The 25274-nt window shown below is 41.4% G+C and overlaps 3 protein-coding genes across 11 annotated transcripts in view; 2 read left to right on the top strand and 1 right to left on the bottom strand.

The window, feature by feature from the left end:
* KIF2A (kinesin family member 2A) overlaps nt 1–12961 on the top strand; it is a 41811-nt gene extending 28850 nt beyond the window's left edge. For 2 of the 3 annotated variants that reach the window (XM_056325420.1, XM_056325419.1), the window contains 6 exons: nt 2886–2953; nt 4648–4761; nt 5868–6018; nt 7623–7724; nt 10039–10174; nt 12014–12961. In XM_056325420.1, the coding sequence (XP_056181395.1) occupies nt 2886–2953; nt 4648–4761; nt 5868–6018; nt 7623–7724; nt 10039–10174; nt 12014–12099 (657 nt within the window). In that variant the 3' untranslated portion in view covers nt 12100–12961. The remainder of the gene's footprint in view (nt 1–2885; nt 2954–4647; nt 4762–5867; nt 6019–7622; nt 7725–10038; nt 10175–12013) is intronic. The other variant, XM_056325421.1, reaches the window with a different exon arrangement.
* A 2264-nt stretch (nt 12962–15225) lies between these two features.
* Nucleotides 15226–21805, bottom strand: DIMT1 (DIM1 rRNA methyltransferase and ribosome maturation factor). Of its 2 annotated transcripts, none has more exons than XM_056325422.1 (12): nt 21615–21805; nt 21266–21339; nt 20723–20809; nt 20277–20338; nt 20076–20169; nt 19937–19986; nt 19009–19132; nt 18808–18900; nt 17984–18048; nt 17628–17691; nt 17029–17135; nt 15226–15852 (listed from the first exon to the last, which is right to left on the bottom strand). In XM_056325422.1, the coding sequence occupies exons 1-12, from the start codon at nt 21673–21675 to the stop codon at nt 15810–15812; spliced, it is 924 nt and encodes a 307-aa protein (XP_056181397.1). In that variant the 5' UTR covers nt 21676–21805; the 3' UTR covers nt 15226–15809. The 2 variants fall into 2 exon arrangements, with proteins under 2 accessions (XP_056181397.1, XP_056181398.1); XM_056325423.1 differs by having other exon boundaries at nt 21667–21790.
* A 16-nt stretch (nt 21806–21821) lies between these two features.
* Nucleotides 21822–25274, top strand: part of IPO11 (importin 11) — a 99822-nt gene continuing 96369 nt past the window's right edge. For 2 of the 6 annotated variants that reach the window (XM_056325413.1, XM_056325418.1), the window contains exons 1-2: nt 21822–22037; nt 23482–23555. The gene's annotated coding sequence lies outside the window, so the exon portion shown is untranslated. The other 4 variants (XM_056325416.1, XM_056325414.1, XM_056325417.1 and 1 more) reach the window with 4 other exon arrangements.

Below are 25274 nucleotides of genomic sequence, written 5' to 3'. Positions count from 1 at the left end.
TTAAAAAATGGAGGTGAAATAGCTTTTAAAAAAATCTTTTTTCTCCTTAAGTCTTCTGATGAAAAGACAGGATTGTTTTCTTTCCCACTGTGACATACTTGATCTAGTTGAATATGTCCCTGTTCGCTGCAGCAGGGTTGGACTAGATGACATTTAAAGGTCCCTTCCAACTCAAACGATTCAATGATTCTATAACTTCATAAATCCTGTACAGGATCAGAAAGCTAAGTTGTGCATCTTCAGCTAGTGCATCCAGACAGCTTAAGAAGGTTTGGAAAGGTAGCCTGCTGGATGTTATTCTCTGTATGTAGAATCATTAACATTTGTGAATATTTCTTGATGTTCTCACCATCACCCTTACCCCTCCTTAAAGTGCTAACAAGCTGCCTTTGTTTTGGTGAAGCTTTTTTATTTAATTATTACTCTTCTGATAGTTGTAACATTTTTTACCATTCAGATGTGTAAGAATGCCATTGGGAATAATGCATGATATATGGATGTTCAATTTCTGATAAAGCTTGCATTCTTTTATATTTAATATGGTTCTAAATTAAGCAAAAATATCCCCTCTAAAAGTGAGTAGAAATATGCTTGAAATATTTCTTGTTTTCTTACATTTTCTTATTTTGTCTTAAAATTCTGAAGAATTAAGAAAACCCTTTCATGATGAAATGTTTCAAACTCATTCTTCTGTTACTCCTTCTAATACTGAGAAACTGTAGTTTCTCAGTATTAGACCACTTGTGACATTCTGATTTTAGTCTTTGTTTACATGTAATTTTTGTCAAGGATTTCATCAGCAAAATTTATTCTTAATTTATTTGGTAATTTCTACACTTCATTTTTATTTGACTTTCATCATTAATGGGTTTCCTGTTGCAATTTTGAAAGTTAGACCTTTGAGGATGAAGCATTCCCTTCTGTATTTAAGGTTAAACATGATTTGGAAATATATCTTTTTTAATTTCATAAAAATATTTGGAAAATAGCTTCATAATGTGAACAGTTATGACTAGGATCTGCTTCATTCTAAAGGAATCCAGAGGCATACAGTCAGCATAAAAAACTTGTTTTGGATGTTATTAGTCATTGCAGTTTTACTAAGTTCTTGTCCTTCAGTAGTTTCAAAAACTCTTTAGTTTTGAAAGAGTTTTGTTTTTGAAGAGTTCCACAATAGGATAATGTATCATCATCTGGAATTTGCAAGGTAGCTACATAGAATAGGCTCATTTTTCAACCAGTGCTGCATCTTTGTGTTGCATCCCTGACATGCTGAAGTACTAGACCCCTCAGCCTGCTGGGATGGGAGTGGGAACCTGCAGACTTCAGTGTCCCAAAAGGGCCATTGATCCCACTGTGATGGCTTATAAGCAATGCAGACACATTTGAAATCGGAATAATGGTAATTGTGAGTCTTAAAGATATTCCTGTCCATAAATAGTGCAGTTTTTCCCATCCTCACTTGGAATTGGGAGGGAGGAAGCAAGCAGCAGAGAGGTTGGGGTTCTCCTGTCCCTGCCTGGACTGGGCTTGTTGGAGGAGAACGATGTGTGATGTAGTGGACACTTCTGTTCAGCAGACTGAGTCTTGTGCATGGAGTCTTGTGTGCTGCATTGGGTATCCACACAGCTGATGGCACCTACAGTGGCACTTCCTTACAGCAGCTGTACTTGGAACGCTTCAAAACAGAGCGACTAGTCGCCTGGTGTTAATGGCAGGTGCTGTGTTGGGTATGCTCTGAAACTTGAACTGATGGAAGAGATGCATACTTTCACGTTAAATGAGTTTGGAAGGATTTTAAGAACTTGAGGGTTTTGTTAGCACCCAGAACACTTTATAAAGAGACTTGCAGTCAGATAATCTTTTTAAGGCTACACTTGTTGTTCTCGTTAGTAACCAATGTGTACCAGTATTAGAGGCTTAAACTTAAGTTTGTATGGTAGCAGGCTCTTCAGACTTTCTGACTGACTCCCTCCCACCACATATTTTTCCTTTCTCTCCAGTAGAAAAAATGCCTCTCAGGATGACTACCTGTGCTTTTGTACAGTAATGTCAGCAGCAGGAGGAAAGAGGAGACCAGGATTATCTAGTCTTCATCAGTTTCAGTCTCCTGATGCTGTGCTGCCACAAAAAATATTAGTGTGTAGGATCATAGAAGTGTTTGTCCTGAGTAATGTCTGAAAGGAGCACAGTTGAAAAAATTGGACTACTGAGAGAAACTAGGACAAATTATGATGCCACTGCTTCTTGATCAGTTATTTTTGCTGAGTGCTGGAAGGAAGGTGAGATCTTCAGGGTATTTTATTTAAGTGGAAAAGGAAAGACCTATAGATTCCAAATACATCTGATAAGTTAGCTCTCAAGTATTGTTTACAGAGAACTTCGAATAGAGAAAAAAAAATCTTTACTTAAACACATACTTATCTTTAGTATTAAGTACAGTTTTGGACTGTGGCCAAAAAGATCTCAAATCAGTGTGCAGTCTGTTTGAATGGAGAGCAGCCTACAAAGATACATTAAAAAATAATCTGGTAATTGTTTTCAGGATGTATTAGACTTTCTGAGTTACATACTTCCTTTATTGAGGAGTCTTAATTTTTTCAGTTAGTTTTGCATTTACAGATTATGTTACCAAGACAGTGAAAGGGGGGAAGTTTACTGAATTTCTGTGAATTCTTAATATTCCAGGTCTGGTTAAAATACTTAAATTGAAGCTTTTGACTTGACTCTATCTCCTTGAGGTGGCATTGTATAAGTACAGCTGTATATAGTAGATAGTTTTTGTAGAAGATCTCAAGTGAAACTGGAAATTAAAAAAAAAAAAAAATGTAGTTACCTTTCATCTGTGCAAAGTGATTTATTAATGTGTGGCTTGTTTTTTCCAGATTGCTACGATTTCCCCGGGGATGGGATCATGTGAAAACACTCTAAATACATTAAGATACGCAAATAGGTATGGAAAATATTATTGCTTATAGCTATATCAGTTGTTGATGACAGATAATTGGAATAGTGTTATTGAATGATGTATAATTCTTTTAGCTACTTGAATAATTTGATCACACTTGCATTTCTTAATAAGCTTAAACCCAAATTACTGATCTGGGCTCACATTTGATTTAAATAGTTGCTTTTTACAATGTAAAATAGAATAAGTAGAAACTGCATTTAAGCCATTATCTAGAGATGGATTGCAAGGAATGTGGGAGGTGCCACAGTTAGTTTTGCCCTGGCTCTGGAGGCACCATCTCTTGCATGAGGGTAGTCAGTATTCATGATGATTCCCTGGGCTGTTAGCTGAAATGCCTTTCTGCAATGTGTTTTTTTTTTTTTTTTTTTTAAATCCCCTTGGTGGAATTGCATGCAGTTGCTAGTGTATTTCGTACATAAAATGAAATTTTATACTTCCCAACTCGGGCAAATATCTGAGACCACTGAGTAAAAAGTCTTATTATCCAATGGTCACTTTATAATCAGTGTAGACAAATTTGAACCTCCAGAGGCTAATGCTGCAGTTCTGAGACCTGTACTGCTCTCTCTGGAAGTGTTTGTCTCTCTTCAGTGAGTGGTAAAGAAGCCTTCCCCTGCTGCAGTTCTTCGTTTAATGTCTCTGGAGATGGGGTGATCAGGTCCTGCGAGTCTCTGCAGTCAGACCTGCAACCTAAAGACCCCCTATGCTGCAAAGAACAAAGTAGGCAAACAAGACTCTGGGCCATCAGAAACCCTGGTTTTGCCAGAAGACACTACCATCTAGTGGCCTGCTTGCCCTAGTGAAAGAGCAGAACCACATCTCCTCTTTGGCTGGGCACCCCGGCCAGCCACTAATTTGGCACAAAGGGCTGCTAGAAATGCTTATCACCCACTTCTCTCTGTATCCAAATCTCTCTGTGTCTGAATCAAGGTAGCTAGTAGCAAATCTGCCTCGCTTAGACCAGCTGTGTGATTTTCTTCCTGGTGAGAATGAGGCATCTACTCCTCTTACAGTAACATAATAAAGGATCTTACATATTTGTCAAGACTCGTTGGGTCTTTTACCCCTTAAAGAATACATACTCCAGAAAAAGACACTGCAAAAGCAATTAAACACCTACTTTTTAGTATACTAGTGCTGAAACTGTTTCTCCTCATTGGTGTTAAATTTGTATGCTGTTGTGGAGTAAATGCCTGTCACTGTAAAGTAGCTTCATGTGTTTTGTGTAGTATTTTAGTTTTTTCTAGCAATGTATCATTTTCATAGTACAGTTGGGTTTTAGGTGCTGAACACCAGTGTGTGCGCAGCTTAAGATGGGGCAGAATAAAATGAAAGTTTTGTAGTTGTGGTTGTTTGACATTTTAAAAGGAGCCATTTGGTGAAATATTGAATGTAGAACAAATTTTAACTGCACAAACTGAAATCTGAAATTACTCTTCTGATTACACTGCTATTACAGTCCCCTGCAAATCAGCAGCACTGGGTTTGTTCAGTTTTGTTAGTCATCTGTAACTTTGTTTACAGAAGATTTGAATATGTTGGCACACTTGTGTTTTCATATAAAAATAAACTAGTTAAACTAGCTAAAGAAGCATGCTAAACAAAAGAACTGTCATTTTAACTGTGTTTATGAGAACATTTTTCTTTTAATTTGCTGGTGTATTTTGCTGCTGCAGAGTAAAGGAATTTGGAATTAGTCCTTCGGACATTCCCTTCTCACAGGGTAGTGGCAGTCGCTCTGATCTCTCTCCTTCCTATGAGTATGACGACTTTTCTCCTTCAGTCACCAGGTCTACTTCATTCTATACATGGAATCTTTATTTTTAAGTTTTCTTTTTGGCCATGTAATTTTATAGACCCAACCTTTCATTAGACCCCTTGCCTGAAGTCACACATACTCTTGTTTTTATTTTGTTTGGCAGGTGATGGTTCTGCATGATCTGCAGTCATCTTCCCAGTATTTTGTTCACCCTCCTTAAACATCCACACTCTGTATCCAGGCTTGCTAGTTTCCTTCATACATTTTTTAAAAAAAATGGTGATGTCACCTTTGTACATTTAGTGGACCAAATCTGACAAGTCTGTGTTAAGGGTAATTTGAATATCTCTAAGAAAACAATTTTCATACATACATATTGTTAAAACTTTTCATCACTCTGAAGATGAAAACCTGTTTACATTGTTGTAAATAAGTGCTACTTGAAAAAATATTTTTTCCCTTTAAGAAAACCTATGTTCTAAAACTTGGTATACTTGCAGACTTTGATGTATCTGTTTCATAAACTTGCTTTTAAATGGCCTTTTTTTTTTGACAGTCAGTATCAGTCTTTTAAACAATTTTCATGCTAAAAGAGCATAACATTTTATTAAGATATTTTCACCTTTGAAATTATTTTAATTAAAGGATTGATTTATTCTCTGAGATACTTGGTTGCAGATTATTTTTCCTCACAATGCTTGGTGGATTTGCTTATGACAGCTAGTGGGGTACTGATTGACCAGTTTTTTTAAAGCACACTTGTGTGCATAGAAAAAGACAGGCTTAGGGTGCTGAACAAACTTTTCTTTCAAATATTACTCACTTGTTAAGGAGTTAATATTGAGGGTTTGGAGGTGGTTGCCCTCTTAAAAGTATTTAGATTTTAGTTGGAAAATGCCTCTTGCTAGAAGGTGGACTGTAATGCACCTGTAAGTAGTTGAAATTCAATGGTCCATGCTTTTTAGCAGTTGGTCAAACATCTTTTTGTCACTAAAGGTACATTAAATTTGTGAAGCTGACATCATCCTCCTTATTAAATGAATTAATTGTGCATAAACCCGTAGAGCTTTATTTTTTGTTGTGACTTTTTTACAAGTGAAGTTACTAATTCACAAATGAAACATTTTCTGCTTATAGGGTGAAAGAGCTGATGGTTGAGCCTGGTGCTTCAGGAGAGAGCCGTCCCGTTACACACCATGCTTCCAATCAGGTCGACGACTTGGAGGTGCAGTGGGGTGTGGGGAGCTCTCCTCAGAGAGATGATCTCAAACTGCTTTGTGAACGAAACGTGAGTTATTTACAGCATTAGGTGGAAAGCAATGATGATAAATACAGTGGCAGAACAAATCCAGAGTAACGTGTATTTGTAGTCTGTTAGCAAGATCATTAAGTAAAGACAGCATGCCTCTTCACTCTTTCGCTTTATGGTTTTGTTCATTCCCATAACAGAAAAAGAAACGAAACCAAAAATGTTTCTTCAAGTGTGAGAGGAGAATGTGTTACTTTTATCCCTTGCAGGTTGGTGTTTTTAATGTCTAGGCAGGGTCTGCTCTAGTCTCTGGTGTTCTTTAGTGTGCATTTTTTCCTGTATAGCTTCAGATATTTTTAGGCAGTTAGAAGTATCCTGGGACACTCATCTGAATTTAACACCCTTGTGTTTTTGAGCGTTGTTTCCCCTGAATGCCACACCCATTTCAATCGAGTTTCCCTTTCTTTGCCTTTAGAAATCTAGCTACCCATCATTCCTCTTCCTGGTGTTCAGATTTTCCTGGGGTGAAACCCCAGTGCATTGCTTGGCAGAACACATTATGTTCCCAGCACATCTGTCCGGGCTGCAGGAGTAGGTTGCTGGGACATCTTTTAACAGGCATTTTCCCCTCATTGCCGATTATCGGCTCTAGTCCTGGTTCCTTAAATGTTCAACAGGGATTAAAATTTGATTTGTGAAAATGCTGATGAAAGATAGAAAAGAAAAATTCTTACTAACTATCCTAAGTTACTTTCTGTCTTCTCAGATACTTCATGGTGTCTGCTGTATTTCACATTTTAGTAACTGGCTTTTCTTCCAGGACTCTTTATTTTATAAGAATGTGCTAGTGACTCCTAGAGCTTCCTACTAGACAGTCCTTCCAGGCAGATACCCTTCCATGTCATACTTTTTCATTGTTCGTGTGGAACTAAAAATAAATTTTTACAGTATGTTTTTAAAAAGATTTCAAAGGCATCATATAAGGAACTATACTGACTTGCTGAAACCTTAATTACAGCCTACGTAATGCTTTCCCCTTTGATTGCTAACTCTTCGTTTCTAAAGAAGCCCTATTTGCCCGTTTGTAAATCCATGTTATGCAGTCTTCTAATTTTAGTCACTGTGTACATTTTAGACTTCCCACTTTACATTCATTCCATTTTTTTCCCAAAGGATCAATTTTATTTTGATTTCCTGAAATGTATTGAATACAATTGCTGTTCTCTTTTTTTGAAAATTGTTTTCTGTCTGTTGCAGTATACACACAAAAAAAGCCCTGACAGAAAACCAGTGTTCTGTAGGCATTAAAACCTATTAGAAGTTAGCCGCCTTCTTGTGACTTCCTCTATTACCATTTTACCTTGTTTTTGTAATGTGGGATATTCTATTTTCTGGTATTCACTAGGATTAGCGGCTGGAAATTTTTACTGAATATAAATTAAAATTAACTATATGAGTATTTTGAATTTATTGCCCTCTCCACATATCTCTGGAGATTCTCTTGGTAGAAGTATTAAATTCTATTTTTGACAAGTTCTTCCTTCTGCATATTTATTTTATCTTCTGTGGAGAGATGGATCATGTTCAATGTATTTCCTGTAGCCAGTTTTTTCTAGACTAACAAGCTTAACTATTGTTTTTAGGAAGAGGAAGTTTCTCCACAGTTGTTTACTTTCCATGAAGCTGTGTCACAAATGGTAGAAATGGAAGAGCAAGTGGTAGAAGATCACAGGACTGTCTTCCAGGTAAAAGATGGAGCTTTACTTTCTTTTATCCTAATCTAGGAATTCAGGTTTTCCCAGTGAAAGTGCATACTCTTGGGAGATGTAGGATGTCATCTGGTCATTCCATTGCTGTCAGAGATTTCTAAATTGTTTTATTATGCTAAGCCTGTTGTGGCAAACAAACAGGGATAGATCCCATAACCACTTACCTTTTTCCCCATGATGAGAGAGAAGCATATGTCTGTATGATCCCAGAAAATAAGTAAAATGTTCCTTTTCTTCTTAAGAAATATTCCTAACTAGACTGCATTCATTGTAAGAAAAGTTGCTGTTTTCTTTTTACTATTTTTACTGTTCACTGTGTTTTTTGTTGTAGTCTCTTTTTTTTCCAGCATTAGTGACTGTGATGTTTCCTTAGTTACAGGGAGTTTATTCAGATGGGTTTTGACATTTTCAATTTCACTGCCAATATTCCTATGTCAGAGCTGAAAATTAATAGTAATGTTTCTATCACCAGCATTTCTGTTTGGTCATCTCCCTCTAAGATACTGCAGTACTCCCTCCAAGTATCTGATCTGAGTATCCTTTTGTGACATCACCCCCTGCGAGATCCAGAAGAGACACATATGTTTCTAATTGCCTGTTTGCTTCCTTTTTTACAGATAAAGGTTTTCACTTGCCCTTTGGGGTCTTTGGAAGGAATACTGCCCATGCAGTGTAGTGCTGGTCAGCGCCATGGAGCCTGTTATATTCACAAATAAATTGTAGCAATAAGTATGAGTTACTAGTTTTCAGAAGGAAATATTAGTTGCTTCTGTTTGTAACCTTAGAGTCTTCAGGCAGACTGTCTGTTCGGCACATCTGCTGCAAGCAAACAGCAGACTATTAAACCTATAGGGAATACACACTCTTCTCAATTTAGATATCTAACTTGGTGGAACATTGATGTGTGTTCATAATACAGCAGGATGCTAAGTAACACATTTTACAACAGATGTAGAGATTTAGTTATTATGAAACATCAGCCCCGAAGTAAAACATGCACAAGTGTGGAAGTCATATGCCATATGCCTAAGCTGTCTCCTAATGCTTGCAACTTCCGGAGAGACAAGCTGCATTAGTGAAGATGTTACTGCCTCTGTGTGTCCATCTGGCCTTCTGCTGGAGATTACTGCTCCTCCCAGCAGCCACTGGAAGGAAACGTGTTTGAGCTACAGCTCCCTTTGTTTGGAGCGTAGCTTATTCATTCATGCTGTGGGTGGAGGTGGGCTGCACCAATACAAAATCTACCAGCTGTACCAGGTAGAAGTTGTCTTCTGTCAGCTTCCTCCTGGAAGCTCCTCATACAAAACATCTTTCCTAACCAAAAGGTCTAAAATAGGCCAACAGAATGAATCATGCTCTAGAGGTGTTGGTCTTCCCTTGTGTCTAGGATGTACGAGTTTACATTAGATGAGATTAATCCTATCCCGATGTAAATCCCAATCTGTCCTAAAAGCCAGAAAATATACATGGAGCTTGGACCATGCTTTCAATATTGGGCTACTGTGCACAGAGGGAAAGACTTAATTTTAGTATTTCAGGCACAGCATGCCTAGAACTGTCAGCTGCTTGCTTTTTTTTTTAAATCAAAGCATTTCCAATGGGGACAGTTCTCCTGATCGGTTTTGCATGGTTCTGTAACCCTTAAGATGCTGGTTGCATTCTTCTTTGCTGCAAGACTTCCCCCACCCCCCTTCTTTTTTATTTTTTGTAATACTTGCAGTGCAAAGATGCCTAAGAGCTGCTTTAACCAACCTTTACTGTACTTTTAAGTATCTGGGGAGTTAGCTCATGCAATAGTGAGCTTAAAATAGCTGCTCTTTTATACAGCTGCTTTCCAAACTCTCCAAACAGAATTGTCTTGGCTCCTTGACTGTATAATGACACTATGGTTACAGCCAGTGGCAACCAGCCCATACTTAAGACTGAAGTCTGACTTCTAATTTCAATACCTGTTAGAAGGGATATAGTCGTGACGTAAAGTTCTGTTGAGTTTCTTAGGTTTACAACCATGTATGTTCTGGATTTGAAGAGAACTGGTTACCTGTTAGTGGTGTGACTGCTGGCATTAAGAAACAATGTAGAAAACATACAGTATTGCTGAATTAGGAATAAGGTTTCAGTTTTGCCAAATTAACAATAAAGTTTAATATTAGGATTGAAATCTGTTACATTGAGGTGACTAGAAACTAAAAAGTGTGGTCATGTTGAGAAAAGGTCTAATTGAGCTCTTTGTCTTGAAGCTTGTCTTGAAATTTTGCTAATGTATTTAGTTTTTTTAATTTTTATCTAGGAATCTATTAGATGGCTGGAAGAGGAAAAAGCTCTTCTTGCGATGACAGAAGAAGTAGACTATGATGTGGATTCTTACGCTACCCAACTTGAAGCAATTCTAGAACAAAAAATTGATACTCTGACCGAACTTAGAGGTAGATTACTTTTTAATCACTTTTTTTGTGTATTATTAGCATGTGTTTTCATATGGCATGGAGACTCACAGTAATAATGAGGAGGGGGAAAAGAGTGTAGTTACGTTTTAGGGTCTTTTCTCCCTTGTCCTGCCCTGTGCTCAGTTCATCTAGTTTTTAGGAAGAATTATCTGCTTTACCTCTAGGAAGTATAAACTTGATCCTCCAACTTTCCTTTTCTTTTCCTTTGTTCCAAAACAATAGAGGAGAGAAAAAGAAAATCCAAATGAACTCTGTGAAAAAATAAGGTAATGCAATGAGGAAAAAGGAGCAGGAATTTCCAGTTCCTGCTCTGTTGCAGTCTGCAGTGCAGCAGGGAGCTGGCCGTCATTTTAAAGATTTTGCTTAAGAGTAGCATCAAGCTGAGTAGCTTGGTTGTTCGCTTACTTTTTGCTTCAGTAGTCTTTCTGCCTGAATTTTGCCAGCTGCTTTGGTGAAAAACAAACTGGGGGTAATTCTTAGTGCCCAAAATTGACTCTTGCACTTGTCTTCAAAAACCAGCTTGTCAGCTTGGTACCTCATGGGAGCTGAATTTTTAGGTTTAGTTTCTGAAACTCTTTGGACTCCAGGAGATTTGCTATACTGGTAAAAGTTCAAGGGTGAGGTTGGGGGCTGAGGGGTGTGGGTCAGTTTTTTTCATCTGTGTTAAAAAACTCCTTATAAGATAATCTTACTCTTTACTTAGTCTGAGTATGTTCTCTAAGTTAGAAGAATACATCAAGCAAATAAGATGTGGCCTGCTTGCCCTGTAAGCATGCATTGGTGCCAGCATACTTTAGCAAAGCATTGGAGGTACATTCCTTTGCTTTTTATGTATGGATGATGGCCTCTTCTTCAGAAGAAGACCATTTGAGGCACCAGCAGTGATAAACACAGTTTAGGTGACTTCTTGTTCTTTGAGAACGTACTAGATACTGCTTTTGAAACAATGTACTGGAGGTAAAGGCTATCCAAGAGATTATTGCATCTTTACAAGCAGCATGATGCATATATAGCTTTACAGGAAGGAAGAACTGTTAAGTCAAAAATTCATTCTCCCAGTATCTTGTGTGTTCTGCTCATGGCACATAATGATCACAGAGTATTTCAGCTTTTATTCCTGTCACTCTGGAACTGACACCTTTTATGCTGTCATTTTAGTTTCCTTCTTCCCATTCTTGGCAATGTGACTGGGGAATGGAGGGGGACAGGAATAGATATACAAAAGGATGCCACACTTCCTCTCTCAGGTTTCTCCCATTCTTGTTATGGTTACAGTGAAATAAATGAATGATGTATGCATCTATTTTTGTTAAATAACTTCCAGAATTTAATCACAAATGCTTTCCCATTCACAGAAAAACAGGAGGGGGTAGAATTTGCTCCACCTAGTTTTAGAATGTACATAAGTGCCTGATTGTACACTAAATACAGTTGTGTGTGCCTCTAAGGATGGTTTGGAAGGTGCTAGTAAGGAAAAGGATGCATCTGGTGTGTATCTCCCTATACTCTTAAGTCAGAAGCAGAATTTCAGTGTCAACAGGTTACATGCTGGGAATGAAATTGTGCCATTTCCAGACCTATCCTGCCTAGAAACAGGGGTAGCATCTAAAAAGGGACTAAGTTGCTAAGCAGCCTGTTAGCATGGCGAGTATTGAATTGAAGCTTATATTAATCCCCTTGTTTGTGGTGTCAGCTGTTTTGTGTGGAGGAATGTTCTTTGTTGTGCATCAGGGCCGGGCTGTGGAGCATCAGGGCTTTGTTTCAAGATCTGTGCTGGGCACAGGCACTTCATTACTCATTCTCTCTTTTTCATTAAAGACAAAGTGAAATCTTTCCGGGAAGCTCTACAAGAGGAAGAACAGGCCAGTAAACAGATCAACCTGAAAAGACCACGTGCCCCTTGAAGTAGGCCTTTGCTGCTAAAGGAATCCATGAACCTGTACTGCTGTAGCACACATTTAAAAAACCCAGTGGCCGTAAGAACTCGACTACTTGAAAATGTAAAAGCGTTAGAAATGTCTGTGGAAATGTCCTGTTTTAGTCATCTGAATGACATTTTCAGTTTTGTGTGAAATGCTCCTATGATGTCTACAAAATGCTTCTAGACCAGACAGCACAACCATGCAGGGTTTAGATCTGTGCAGCACTTTGTTTAAAATATTTCTTTACGTTTGGGAATATTTGCCATGTTTTTAATAATGAAGTAAAACTGGCCATTGAAAAGTCAAAGAATTTCCTTTTAACAATGGTCAGTTTTGTTACAAAGACCAGCTGTGCAGTTTTAAATTGTGTTTGCATGCATGCACACCTCACTAGTGGCTGTACGTAACTTGTCTGGTACAGACAGCTGTGCTTACCTCTAGCTAGTTCTGTGCCTTGATGAAGGCTACTTAACCCTAAACATCCTCTTTTTAAAGCACAGCCTTAATAAACAACATTCCTTATTTGTCAATATAAATTACTTTAGCGTGTGCACATTTTTAATGTGTTCTCATACTTTTTGGCTTTTTTAGTGGCTAGTTTGATTTCACAAGGATGTGCCATATCATTTGAACAGAAACTGCAAGAGCTGTTGGAGTGGACAAACAGTTGGCCTTTCCATCTTCCTTGCAAAAAATCTGGAATTTAGATTTATTTGAATACCATAAAGAATGGTTATAGAATTCTAACATTTTATCTGTAAAAAAAAAAAAAAATCAGAACAAAGAAACAAAAATACAAATTAGTTGATGTATAAAAAAGGCTAATGTTTAAGTACTGAGGAGACTTGTATCTTAGGATAATGCAGATATACAGTGTGTGGTATAGTGTGACAATGCTGTCAGATTAAAGGTACGATCTGACTTCTGCATATGGATAGGATAACTGTCAAAGTTCAGGGATCCAGCTAAATACATACATATTGGCCTTTCACATACTGTTAAAATCTGGCTTTTGATGCATGACAAACTTACATGTACATTAACTGTAGTTTGAGTAGCACTGTTGCTTTAAAAACAAGTAGCCAATACCTGTTTTTCCCTTTGTACCATGCCGGCAGCTAAAGTGAGGTGAAATTGCGCCATATGGGGATTATGTACAATACCTCTACCTAGCACCAACAGAAATCTCACAGGCACCTGAATTCTCATGAATCGGTGCCATGTGTATCAGCACTTCTTGGGTGGTGGTACTTTTTATTTTTGCAAAGCAGTATGCAAAAAAGATTGACCTTTCATGTAAGAACTTCTTGTCAGATGAACAATTGTAGACCTTTCTGGGAGTTCTCCCTCTTTCTAGGAGTTCTTATTGGCACTTTCCCTGGAATTGTTTAAAAGTTAACTTTTGGAGTAAGAGCCAGTTTTTCCCTTTCCTTCCCTTTATTCCCATCAAGGCCTGGCACAAAAAGAGAGTTACATGAGCCAGGGATTCTTGTAGCATTTGTTTGTATCTCCCATACAAAGGCAGGCCATCAAGCTCTTACTGCATCATGGTTAAAAAGAAAAAACAAACTCCCATGTGTAAACATGAAAACTGAAACAATGTTGATTTTACATAATGTGTTTGAAAAAAGCTATTAAATAAAGTTAATCAGAATTCACTTCTCTGAAAGTTCTGTCATTCTTTGGGAAGGGTTTTACTTTGTAAGCACGTTGCAGTTACTGCTTTTGAAAGGGTCTGATCTCAGAATGAGTATTTGCTTCTGGAGCCAACTCTTCTGTACAAATTTGCCATACAGAAAGACTTTCCCCAGCACACTGCCCTGACATTAGTTTTTGCAGCAGGTCTGAGAAGAAATGCCACATATCTGAGCATAATTACTTTAAAAAAAAATATGAAAATGGAGCCAATAAATACAAGTCTGCTTGTGTTAGCAGATGATGGTACAGGTTGTGTAATACCTGAGGGTTTCTTTGAAGCCGCTCTAGAGAAATTGTACTTTGTAAAAAGTCTCTGAAGATTGAGACTTCTATGTAGAGGAAAAAAGTGGCTTCCCTGCTATTTGTCCATGGAAGCCACAACCAGGCTGTGGTTTACAGTGGCTTCTAAAGAGGCCAGGAAGGACAATTTCAATTTCAGCAGCTTTTTACCAAGCCTTGTAAATGAAGTGTCCTGTCAGGTAGCAGATGCCACCTTAAAGCTGTGTCTAAGTCATCCTTTGTGACAGAGCCCACAGTAAAGGTCAGATCTACAGATACTGAAGCAGCAAGACTCAAGATAAACTGATACAGCACTGGAGTATATGTGGTCCACTACCACAATGGACTAGAATTACCTGGAACAGGACTCAGACAAGCTTTTTATTCTTGGCTTCCATCCTAGAAAAGCATTTAGGAAGTGTGATGCCAATCTTCAGCATTTGTTCCTTCTGTACTACTCTGAGGATGTTGCCGTGGCTACCTACATCACCCATGTACAGTGAAGCAGCACTAGAATCACTGAATTATTAAATAAGCAATTCAGCCTTCCAAGACAACCTCTTGGGATGCCTGCAAATTCACTTTTCTAAATCAATGGCGCTTAAGGAACTGACGTTAGAGGTGTATAAAATGAAGCTCTATCTGCTTGTTCCCCACATACTGTTGTCTTATGGAAAGAAATAACATTATATACAGTAGTTAATACAGAGTCACACAGTCACCCCTGCACGATACCCCAGGGTTAACAATTACTTACTTGTATGACAAAACAAAGTGGGTTTTTGACAGCTGCTATGCAAAGGTAATGCAGACTTCCTTGGGAAAAAGTCTGCCTTATTAACAAATATATGTAATTCAAACTATATTAAGACACTCACAGAAAGCTTTGATCTATGCTAAAAATCCTCCTTACCTTGAAGGGTGACAGTCTTGCAAAACCAGCTGCTTAAATTTACAGTTGACAAAAAAAGCCGCTTCTATCTATGTTTTTATGAGCAGTGGCCCTTGGGTAGTTTCCTGCTGGTTCCTGCAATGGTTTGATGACAGTAAGGAGGGGTAAAGGAGATGACACTAGTAGTTTCATGTACCTTAAGAAAGATTTCTGTAAATAATACCAAGACCACCACAAGATAAATGCTCATGTTTATGAGAAACAGTTACCAGGATTTCTCCAAGAGAAACAGATTACTAACAGACTTGTAATGCAGGTTAGCTACCAGAAGACAAATGGAAGAGACAAGCATTTCAATCAAAAGGAAGTGTTTAAATGCACTTTAAAACAAAGAACAAAATCCCCCAAAAAATGGAATGACAACTGTTTTTGTTGACCAGACCAGACTGCTGGTCAACTCAGGCCGAGTACTGTGCAAGAATATACTGAGGTGAAGTTTATGATGAGAGAACAGATTTCTCTTATGATGAATTTTAATTCTCATGAATTATGGCAGCATCAATCCACATTATTTGGTATATTTAAAAATACACTCATGTGGATGTCCAGCGCCTCACTTCAGTGATGAAAAAATTTGTTGCTTTTAAAATAGAGAGCAGCAGCTTCTTGCCTACTATCTGTGATAAAATTCCACGTAATGTTTTAGAACTGGAGCATGTACACTGTATTCTGTTTGTTGCTTCTGCAAGAAGAGCTTGTCCTGCAGTCACTCTGCCTTAGGCAAGACTAAAAATACGGAGCATCCTTCATCTTCTAGTAGAATCTATGAGAAATGGATGCCTTCTGAATTGAAGCCATGCAGCAATCTGAAAGAGTGAAATACTTAGGTTAAGATTTCTACGAATTTATACTTCAGCTTAAGGCACTTCTAAAAATGCTGGCTGGCAAAGAACATACGAAACTAGCATGAAAGCTGCCATCACTGTTCAACTGCAATGAAGAACTGTTATAAATCTTAGAACTGGCAATTGGCAATTTTTCCATCTTGGGGATGCAGGTTTATGTTCAGTGCAGTTAGTTATATTGTATCCTATCAAGTTTACTACCTTTCTTTAAAGAGCAGTAGCTGCAGTGTCATGCTGAGAAACAAAGGAATTTTTATCTTAAATTTGGAAAGGATTTGTGTTGCCACTTAAATCAACTGACTAGAAGTCAAAGCAGAATACAGCAATTAATTACTCAAATTTCCAAATTATGCTATAGACTACAGTCTAATCCTGAAGACAGAGACGGGCTGTGTAATTCTCCAGTGAAATTATAACACATTTGTAGGATGGTTAGCGTTGGAAGGGACCTTAAAGATCATCTAGTTCCAGCCCCCCTGCCATGGGCAGGGACACCTTCCACTAGCCCAGGTTGCTCCAAGCCCCATCCAGCCTGGCCTTGAGCACTGCCAGGGATGGGGCACCCACAGCAGCTCTGGGCAACCTGTTCCAGTGTCTCGCCACCCTCACAGTAATGAATTTCTTCCTAACATCTAATGTAAATCTACCCTCTTTCCATTTGAAACCATTACCCCTTGTTCTATCACTTCACACCCTACTAAAAACTCTCTCTCCAGAATTCCTGTAGGCCCCCTTTAGGTACTGGAAGGCCGCTTATAAGGTCTCCCTCCCCAGAGCCTTCCCCTCTCCAGGCTGAACAACCCCAGCTCTCTCAGCCTGTCTTCAGGGGAGAGGTGCTCCAGCCCTCTGATCATCTTAAAGCCACTTTTGAAGGAGACACAGAAGGGTCTAGTACACACATACCAGGAATAGGGATCTTTGTATCTAGTAGTTTCTCAATACTGTAAGCAGCAGCTAAAATACAGTTTAAGTGTTTACTCATGTTCAGAACTGGAAGGAAGGAGCGTCTGGTATTGAGAAGAACACACTAGTACTCCTGCATAACCTAATACTAACCTGTGCTACGCAGGTACAGATGCAGATAAATTTTGAAGAAACTTAAGAGGGAGGCACAAAAAGAAAAAGACAGAAAAATACCTAATGAAATCATCTATATCCATTGAACGGGCTCGTTTTTCAGAGTAACCAGTATTTTTTAGGACTGTCTGTATTTTTTCTGCAATTTTGAAGTTTTCAGGTATTTCCTGTCAATGGAAAAATAGGATACAAATTCATTTTCTATTCATAGCACAGAAAAGTGTTCATTTAAGTCATATATTCTTTCCCTGCTTTTAAAATAGTTGTTCTTTCAAGTCACAGAAATAAGCTGTGTTTTCTTCTTGTATGGATTATTGCATTCTTCTGTTCCTGTATCTGAATTCTTATACTTTAGCTCATTCACTAAAAATGAATGAGAACAGTATTGCTAAGCAGACACAGAAAGCTTCCCTACTAGATTAGTAAAAGTCCTTGAGACATGTATAAGCAATGTATTAATAACATACTCAGCTTTTTCACTGAAATTTAGTGCCCTTTTAGATTTTTCATTAAGAGGCAAGTTCCTCCCTCCCTCAAACCCTCTCAGAAAATGTTTTAACATGTTAAGCTTTTCATTGTTAATTTTTTACTCTTAAAAAAGTCAGTATATAGGTCACAGTACACAGAAATAGAATCTGATATATTTGAAAGGAACTTACTTTATTATGTAAGGAACAATGAATTCGGTAATTATGATCCAGCAATTGCTCTACAGCACCTGACCTGAGAGAAATAAAAAGTTTTCCTTTTAAACTGAGCTTCAGCTAGTTTTTTTTACTCGATTAGTTGTTAATCTTTACTATAAATCTGACAACTACACAGAGCTGTTCTTTTTAAACAGATGCCTAGTCTTCGGAAAGAAAAAGCTTATGATGGCAGCATAAATCCTCCATCATGGTTTACCTCTGATTGTGCTGGCATGCATATAATGCAGCTATTTATTCAGTTGCACAAAAGCAATGGTTAACTGGATAGGTTCTCAAACTTTGAAAAGACTTTAACAGGAGTTACTTACTTAAATGCTGCGGAGAGTGTCTTGTTTTTCCTAACAAAGGCTATCCTTACCAGACCATCCCACTCCTGAAATCAAAAGTTTCAGAATTTACAGAAAGAAACATACAGCTACTACAAACAGGAACAGTCACTACTGACTGTTTCACAGTAATACTGAACACAAAGAAAAATCCTTCAGGAAAACATCTTTCTAAACAATACAAAACCAGTCCTGTCTTGGACGAAGCAATACAGAGGAGGTATTTCACCCTCAAAAACCTCTGAATTGTTCTTTTTTGTACCTAGGCACTACTGGCCAGATCTGATGTGCCAAGAATGGAGATACCTGGAAGAAAATACAGCTAACCTTAGTCAATGGTACTGAAGATCAAAGCGTTTTAAAAGTAAATTTTACTATCCTGTAACATCTGTCTTCTGAGAATATACACACTCATCTGAGAATAAGGCTTCTCACAAATACTCCTTTGATCATAACAAATGAAGCCATCAGCCAGAAGGGTCTCTGGGAGATATAAACCACAATGAAAGGGATGTTATTACTAGCAACTCTTCAACAAGGGGATGGGACCTCAGTCTTGTCAGAAATACTGTAAACAAAGCTGTACCTGAATTGATGGTGGCACATTCAGGTAAGATCCTAACGCAAGCCTGATCAGTAGAGGAATAAGTGTTTTGGATGTAAGTAAATGCCAGTGAGTAACTGGTACTTAGCTTAGTAGTGAAAACAGCAGATGGAACTATATTACATTAATAAGTAGAAAGTAAAATGAAATTAAGTATTACCGCTACTACGTTATACTGTTATTAGAGCATACAGTGCTTTACCTGGAAGTTGATAGGTGGTGGCGGGTTCTTTGGCTCTATTCTGACAACACTGGATTCGACTTTGGGAGGGGGCCTGAAGTTGTTTTTTCCAACCTATTAGTCATAAGTCAGGCAGCTGTATGAATAAGCAGCAAATCCTCACATTCCTAGAAACATTCTTCTACCTTTAATAGCTCTGTTAGCTAACGCAGAATGATGTACCTTCATCAGATGGTCCACTCGAGCTAATAACTGAGTATTAATAGACAGTCTGCAGTACAGTTTAGTTCCTGGTTTTGCAACCAAGCGAAGTGCAAATTCCCTTTGAAACATAAGTATTGCACACCTGAGAAGAACAGAAATGAGAAAATGTATTCTAAGTAATCAACTTTTATGTCAAAAGCCAACAGGATTGTCTCAGTGCTTAGAAGCAATGAAAGTTTGTTATAAATGAACTCTGCCTTAATTAGCTCAAAGTGCATTAAAAAAAACCTGCAAAACTTGGTGAAACCATCTAAATCTCCTTAAAGCTACAACAGACTTTGATTCTTTATACTGCTAAATAGATCAGGATCAAAGAGACAGAGGGTAGTCTCAAGAGTTTTGTGCCTGACTGTAACAAATAATTTTGAATAATTCTACCTTAAGTCCTTCAAATCCAGACTCTCTAGCTCTAAAAACTGACCAGTAATGTCACTAGTATTAGTTAGCGCTTCAGTGAGAGAAATCAAGAACTGAACAGACAGAATACCTGGGCAGTTATATTTTCAGACCAGACAAAAGGAATTGTCTCGGTTTTGATGCTACCCTTTCCACTCTTCCTTTCTCACGTAGGACAGCATTTGAAATGCTATGATGCCCTACTTATCCCTGGAACAACAATTAGTTATAATACTAGTGTAAAGAAGTGCAACTCCGGTTTTCATCAGCTGGACACTCACTGATGCCAAGACTGAATCTTCTCCTCATGCTTAATACATTGACATAAACTAATTTCCAGGCACCAGCAGGTTTCACGTTACAGAAATATTTTGGCACAGCTCTGATCCATCAAACTGGTATTTCAGAGAACGAAAAAAATTTTGGGGAGTATTTTTACAACTATTTTTTTTGTCTATCAGGTAATGCAGAGCTCTGTTCTTCCACATACCTGAAAAAAGGTCTATGAAGCAACAACTTGAAAACAAAAGGTGAAGAAATCTGAGGAAAAGAGTAGTAACATTAGTATAATTTCTGGGCAATTATCATTCAAAAAGAAAAAGGTTTTAACCATGTTGTTTAGCCCATACCTGGTAAGGCAGGTTAGCCACACATGCATCAAAGAATGGTAAGTCCGTTTTCAAGATATCTCCAACCTTGATCTCAAGTCTGTTTGCCAGACACCTGGTGGAAAATAAGCTGTAGTTATCCTCAGAGACACCTGTTGCCAAAGTTTTTGCCCAAGCAGCCCTACTGCATTAAATGCTTGCTATTTTCACATTGATACTTACGTGCCCTGGACTCTCTTCTGAAGTTCACCAACAAGTCTAGGGTCAATTTCACAAGCAATAACCTGAAAACAAAGTATATATGTCTGCAACTTCATACAACTCCTCCTAAATGAAACTAAAATTTCAGTTGTAAAAAAATCCTGTATCTCTTGCTAAAGGTTTGAAAAACTCTTAAAAAATCCCTATTAGGCTATGCACCCTCCTGGCTCCTCAGAAACAAGTGAGCCTTACCACATAAACAGGTAACAGCAATATACTTTGACAGAACCGTACAAGAATTACACGAATATTTAAGAACTCAAATGAGTTATGCAAAAGTTAAGAAAAATACCTATCAAGTAAGTCTTTTATTTGAATCAAGCAGATGAACATCCTTATATCTGCCATAGTCTAAGCCACAATGTGGTTAGAGCTTGGGAAGGCGTGGGGGGGAAATTCACACTCACTTTTTTTACTTTCTCCAACATCTTCACTGTCAGGTTACCAGTTCCTGGGCCGACTTCCAGGACGACATCTGTGCGTCGTAGGGCTGCCTAAGGACCAAGAGCATCTCAGTTATTTTTCTAGAACCCGTTTCAAGCAACCATTTAATTTTAAAATGAGAGGTACAAGCAGTGCAGGAAAAAGCTGCAGTCAGCTAGCAGAGGCGCACGAGCATCATCTGGAAAGGGACGCGAGGGAAACGGTGAGAACAAGAATGTCTTAAAGCCAGTTTATGAGAGACCTTTGGAAATGGAGAAAAACAAGCAAACAGCCGCACTAACAAGCCATGCAAAAAAGGCAGTGTCGGTGCGGTACGTGCGGTGAAGGACCCTCCGCAGCGCCCGCTCGGCCACACTCGGGGAAGGCGGCCGTGCCCCGGCCCCGCTCTTCCCTCGCCAGCCCCCGGCCCGTGCTCCCCCCCGGCGCCAGCCCACCGGCCCAGCCCGCCCCCCTCCGGCCCAGCTCCCCCAGCCCCGGCCGCCCCCCGGGCCCTGCCCGCCGCGCACCTTCTCGATGATGCTGTTGACGACGAGCGGGTTCTTGAGGATGTGCTGGCCGGCGCCGGTGTTGAAGAGAACGCCTAGGGCGGAGAGCGGCGTTACTCCCGCTGCCAGCCCGCGCCGCGGGAACGCCGAGGCCGAGGCTCCTCCGCCGCCAACACGGACGCGTCTCCCCGCTCAAGCGGCGCTCCCCGCCGGGAGCCTCCCACCCCCACCGCTCCCGGGTCGCCGGCGAGACCGCTCCCAGCACCGCGGCGCCCCCCGGACAGGGCCGAGAGCAGGCCGCGCCGGGCGGCGGGCCCGGTCCTGCCCGCCGTTCCCAGGGGCGCCGCCGCCCAGCCCGTCCCGCACTCACCGGCGGCGCAGCCCTCCCGACGCTCCTGCCGCGCCCGCTTCCCCGCCCGCACCTTAAGCATGGCGGCCCCGGCCCGGCCCCGCTCCCCGCGCACGTGCCGCGCGGCCCCGCGGCTCTCGGGCAGCACCGTGGCGGGGGCGGGGACAGCGCCCCCAGGCGGCCCGGCGGTGTGATCGCGCCGCGCCGTCAGGCCCCGCCGCAGCCCCGCGCGTTTTGGGAGCGGAGCGCGATCTTCCCAGGAAAATCGTAACGACCCCACCCGGAGCGAGCCCCCGCAGCGCGGCGGGCGTGCTCTGCAGCAGCAGCCGCGCTTGCTCAGTTACACCCGCCCGGCCGCCGGTGCAGCACGTGGCCCCCGGTCCCGCGCAGGGGGGGTGCGGCCCGGAGCGCTCCCGGTCCCCGTCAGCTGCGGGTGAGTGGAAGGTAGGAGAAACCGAGGAAGAAGGGGAAAGGCGAAAGAAGCGGTTTATTTCTTTATTTTTTTTTTTTAACGGAGGATTGCTTGTACCGCGGCCGTGCGTGCACACCCAGCGCCGCTGCAGCTTCCCGCCGCCCTGGCGGGGCCTCCCTCCGCTCCCTGCCGCCCACCCGCAGCCGCGTTTCTCGACCCTGAAAACACGATTTGAAAGGCTGTTCTCGGTGATTCCTGCCCACGGGGCAGCAGGACCCTCCCACGCCCTCTACACGCCGTACGGCGGCGGCACGGCGGCCGGGGGCGGGGGGCGCTGGCTGTCGCCGGGCCCCCGCATGGGTTTGGTCGGGCACGGCGTTTGTGTTCGCTGACCCCGAGCAAGCGAGCAAAACGCGAGTCAGACGCGCGGCTCAGCGCCCAGCTGCGTGCAGCGCTGGTACCGCGCAGTTCCGCCCCCGCCTCGGGTAATCGCGGGAGGCACCCGCAGGCCGCGGCCGCGGGTTCGCCTTCTCCCCAGCCGTGCCCGCCCCCCGGCAGGCGGAACCTGCAGGACCGTCGGGGCGAGGACGGGAACCGCGTCCAGCTCGGCCCGGCTTTAGGGGCCGTGAGCCGCGGCCCCGCCTCTGCCCCGCCCTCCGGCAGTGTCGCCGCGCAGTGACGTCACGGCGGCGCGCTGAGGTAGGCGGGGTGCCGCAGCGGCAGCGCCGCTTCCCGACTTGTGGCGCGAGCTTCGTAAGGGACGCTGGGGTCTCGCGCGCCAGGCCTGCCCCGCCTCCGCGAGCGGTGAGCCGCGCTCTGCGCCCCGCCGCCCGGGGCCCTCCCGCCGCCCGGGGCCCTCCCGCCGCCGCGGGCACCGCTGCTGGGACGCGGGCGGTGGCTGCGAGCTGCGGCCCTGGCGTGGTGGGCGGCCTCCCGCCTCCTCGGCGTGGCGGGCGGGCGGGTGGCGCGACGCGGAGCCGGCTGGTGCTGGGCCCGGGGGGCGGCACCACGCCGGCGGGCGGGGCAGTAGGCCGGGGCGAGGGAGAGCGGGCGGAAGGGGTTCTGGGCCGGGTCCAGGCGGCGCCCGGGGGAGGGAGCCCCGAGCTGCGCTGCGGTGTTCGCGGGCGCTGCCCGGAGCGGTGCCGAGCCGGTGCGGCAGCGGGGCTTTTGCGTTGTGTGTCGTGTTGTGTGCCGGCCCCTGCGGCCCGCCGAGGGTGAGGCAGCGCAGGGTTACGTTTTATGCTGTTTGGCAGTGGCAAAGTGCTGCCTCATAGTCAGAAGAGGAGAAGTTACCCGTTTCCCGGGAGCTGTTTCCTGATTTCTCCTTGGAACAGCTTTCTGTCCGGTTAGAACTGGTGTGAAGGCACCAGAAGAATAGGGTGCATTAAGCTCCAAAGTTTTGTTGACAGAACTTGGGGTTTTGCAGGAAATAGCAAGTATTGGCCTTTATTAAAGGTGATTGTTTTCTTCGTACAGGTTGAAGAACTGTAGTGGAACTTTGCCGTGAAGCTGATTCTCCCTAAAATCAAGGCAGTGTCAGTACAGCACTGGTGAGTTATTTCTCAGTTTGTTAACTTAAGAAGATAACATGTGTAACAACGTAAGAACATGGCTTTAAATATGGTGCTGATACTGCTTCAGGCTTCTGCTTCTATGTACCTTGCTTCCCATGTCTCACAGGTGAAGTAACATCTGTAATGTATTTGACACGGCTTTCAAATTAGTGTTTGTAATTTGTGAGAACTACGCCAGTCTTTACGAATAGTGTGTTCCCTATAGGTTTTGGTTTCTTGAAACTTCCTTTCAACACCAGTTTTTTTCATTACTTTCTACTTTTCTGCCCCCATTCTTTCGTTGCACTATTCTGCAGAAAGGGCATTTATTACTATATGTATAAATGATGTAAAAATGGTTGTTGTTACTAGTGCTTTAAAAATACATAATTATGTTATTATATTATAATGTTATAATATATATATTATACAAACATAAAATTTTAAAACTGTGTTATCAGAAGCAGGCTTCAACTGGGTTAAACTGAAATGTTTTTTGCTGTTTCAGAGCATGAGGGCAGACTGAAACTTGCATTTCTGTTTCAGCTCTTGCACACTGGTGGTTACCAAGTGTTCTGTCGTAACTTTTTGAAGATCTGTTAAAATGAGCTGAACTACAAAGAAACCAAAGGAATGATATTGGTTTTATGAGATTGGTTATCCCTATAAGCTTGCTATTAAACATCAAAAGTATTCTTCTGTTGTCTGTATTGATTCCTCTTTTTCTGTGTCATCGGTACTGAACGCTGTGACAGAGCTTCTTAGGAGTTTTATCCAAGGAAATTCTGAATAGTCCCATTCATTATTTTTTTTTTTACTGCCTGTTTTTTCTGTTAGGAATTTTTCAGGGTGGGTGTTTTTTTTTTTTAATATTTTGTTTTTACTGTTCTTCTTAAAAAAAATGTGCTGAGAAAGACAGTCTTAAGTTTCTACTTAAACCTCCCAAGCTGCAGTTTGTAGCTTTATAGTTGTATAATCTGCTGACAGGAAATGTTTGGCTCTGTCCTCATTGTAAGTGTCCTTCAGGAAGTTTTTTGTATCTATGAAGTCTTCCCTCCACTTCCACTAAACAAGTCCTTAGCCTCTCCTTGTATAAGTAGTTTGTTCTACATCCCAGACCATCTTAGTAGCTTTGGTTTCTCTCTGGTTTCTACACTTCTTTCTTGAACTGGGGAAAGGGAGAACTGTGATTACAAAATTGAAGACGGCATTCTAGAAGCAGTCTCAGGTACTGCTGAGTAAAGGATAGTGACATCCCTCCAGCTGCTTGCTATGGTCCTCTTAAAGTAGCCCAGTATGTATTTGCATTACTGCCAGTGGGAACATACTATGTGTTTTGGGTGGTATATTTGCCACTTTCTGTCCTTCTGTTTTCATAGGATCTTAACTGAATCTGTTCTCGCACCTCATTACAGTGTGAAAGAATTTATTCAAGTCTTAGCAAAAGATAACAAGAAATGTATGCAATTAATTGTTCAGATATGAATGAGTTGTTACACTGGGTTCTCTGAAGTCCAGAAAAAGTGACGTATGGAAGTGCTTATGGATAAAATCCTTTGTTTTGTTCCCTTGGAGGTGTACAGCAATCCTTGTTTTGTTTTCATAACTGACATGTGATGTTAATTTGGATGTATTTCAGTGTTATGGGAAGAGTTCTTGGATACTTTTTTTTGCCTGTATCAGAAGGATTGAATACTCAGGGAAAACATTAAACCT

Source organism: Falco biarmicus, chromosome Z (genome assembly GCF_023638135.1).
Source record: "Falco biarmicus isolate bFalBia1 chromosome Z, bFalBia1.pri, whole genome shotgun sequence".
NCBI classification, from domain to species: Eukaryota; Metazoa; Chordata; class Aves; order Falconiformes; family Falconidae; genus Falco; species Falco biarmicus.
Note: the sequence above shows the minus strand (reverse complement) of the source record. Positions and strands in the feature narration are given on the sequence as shown.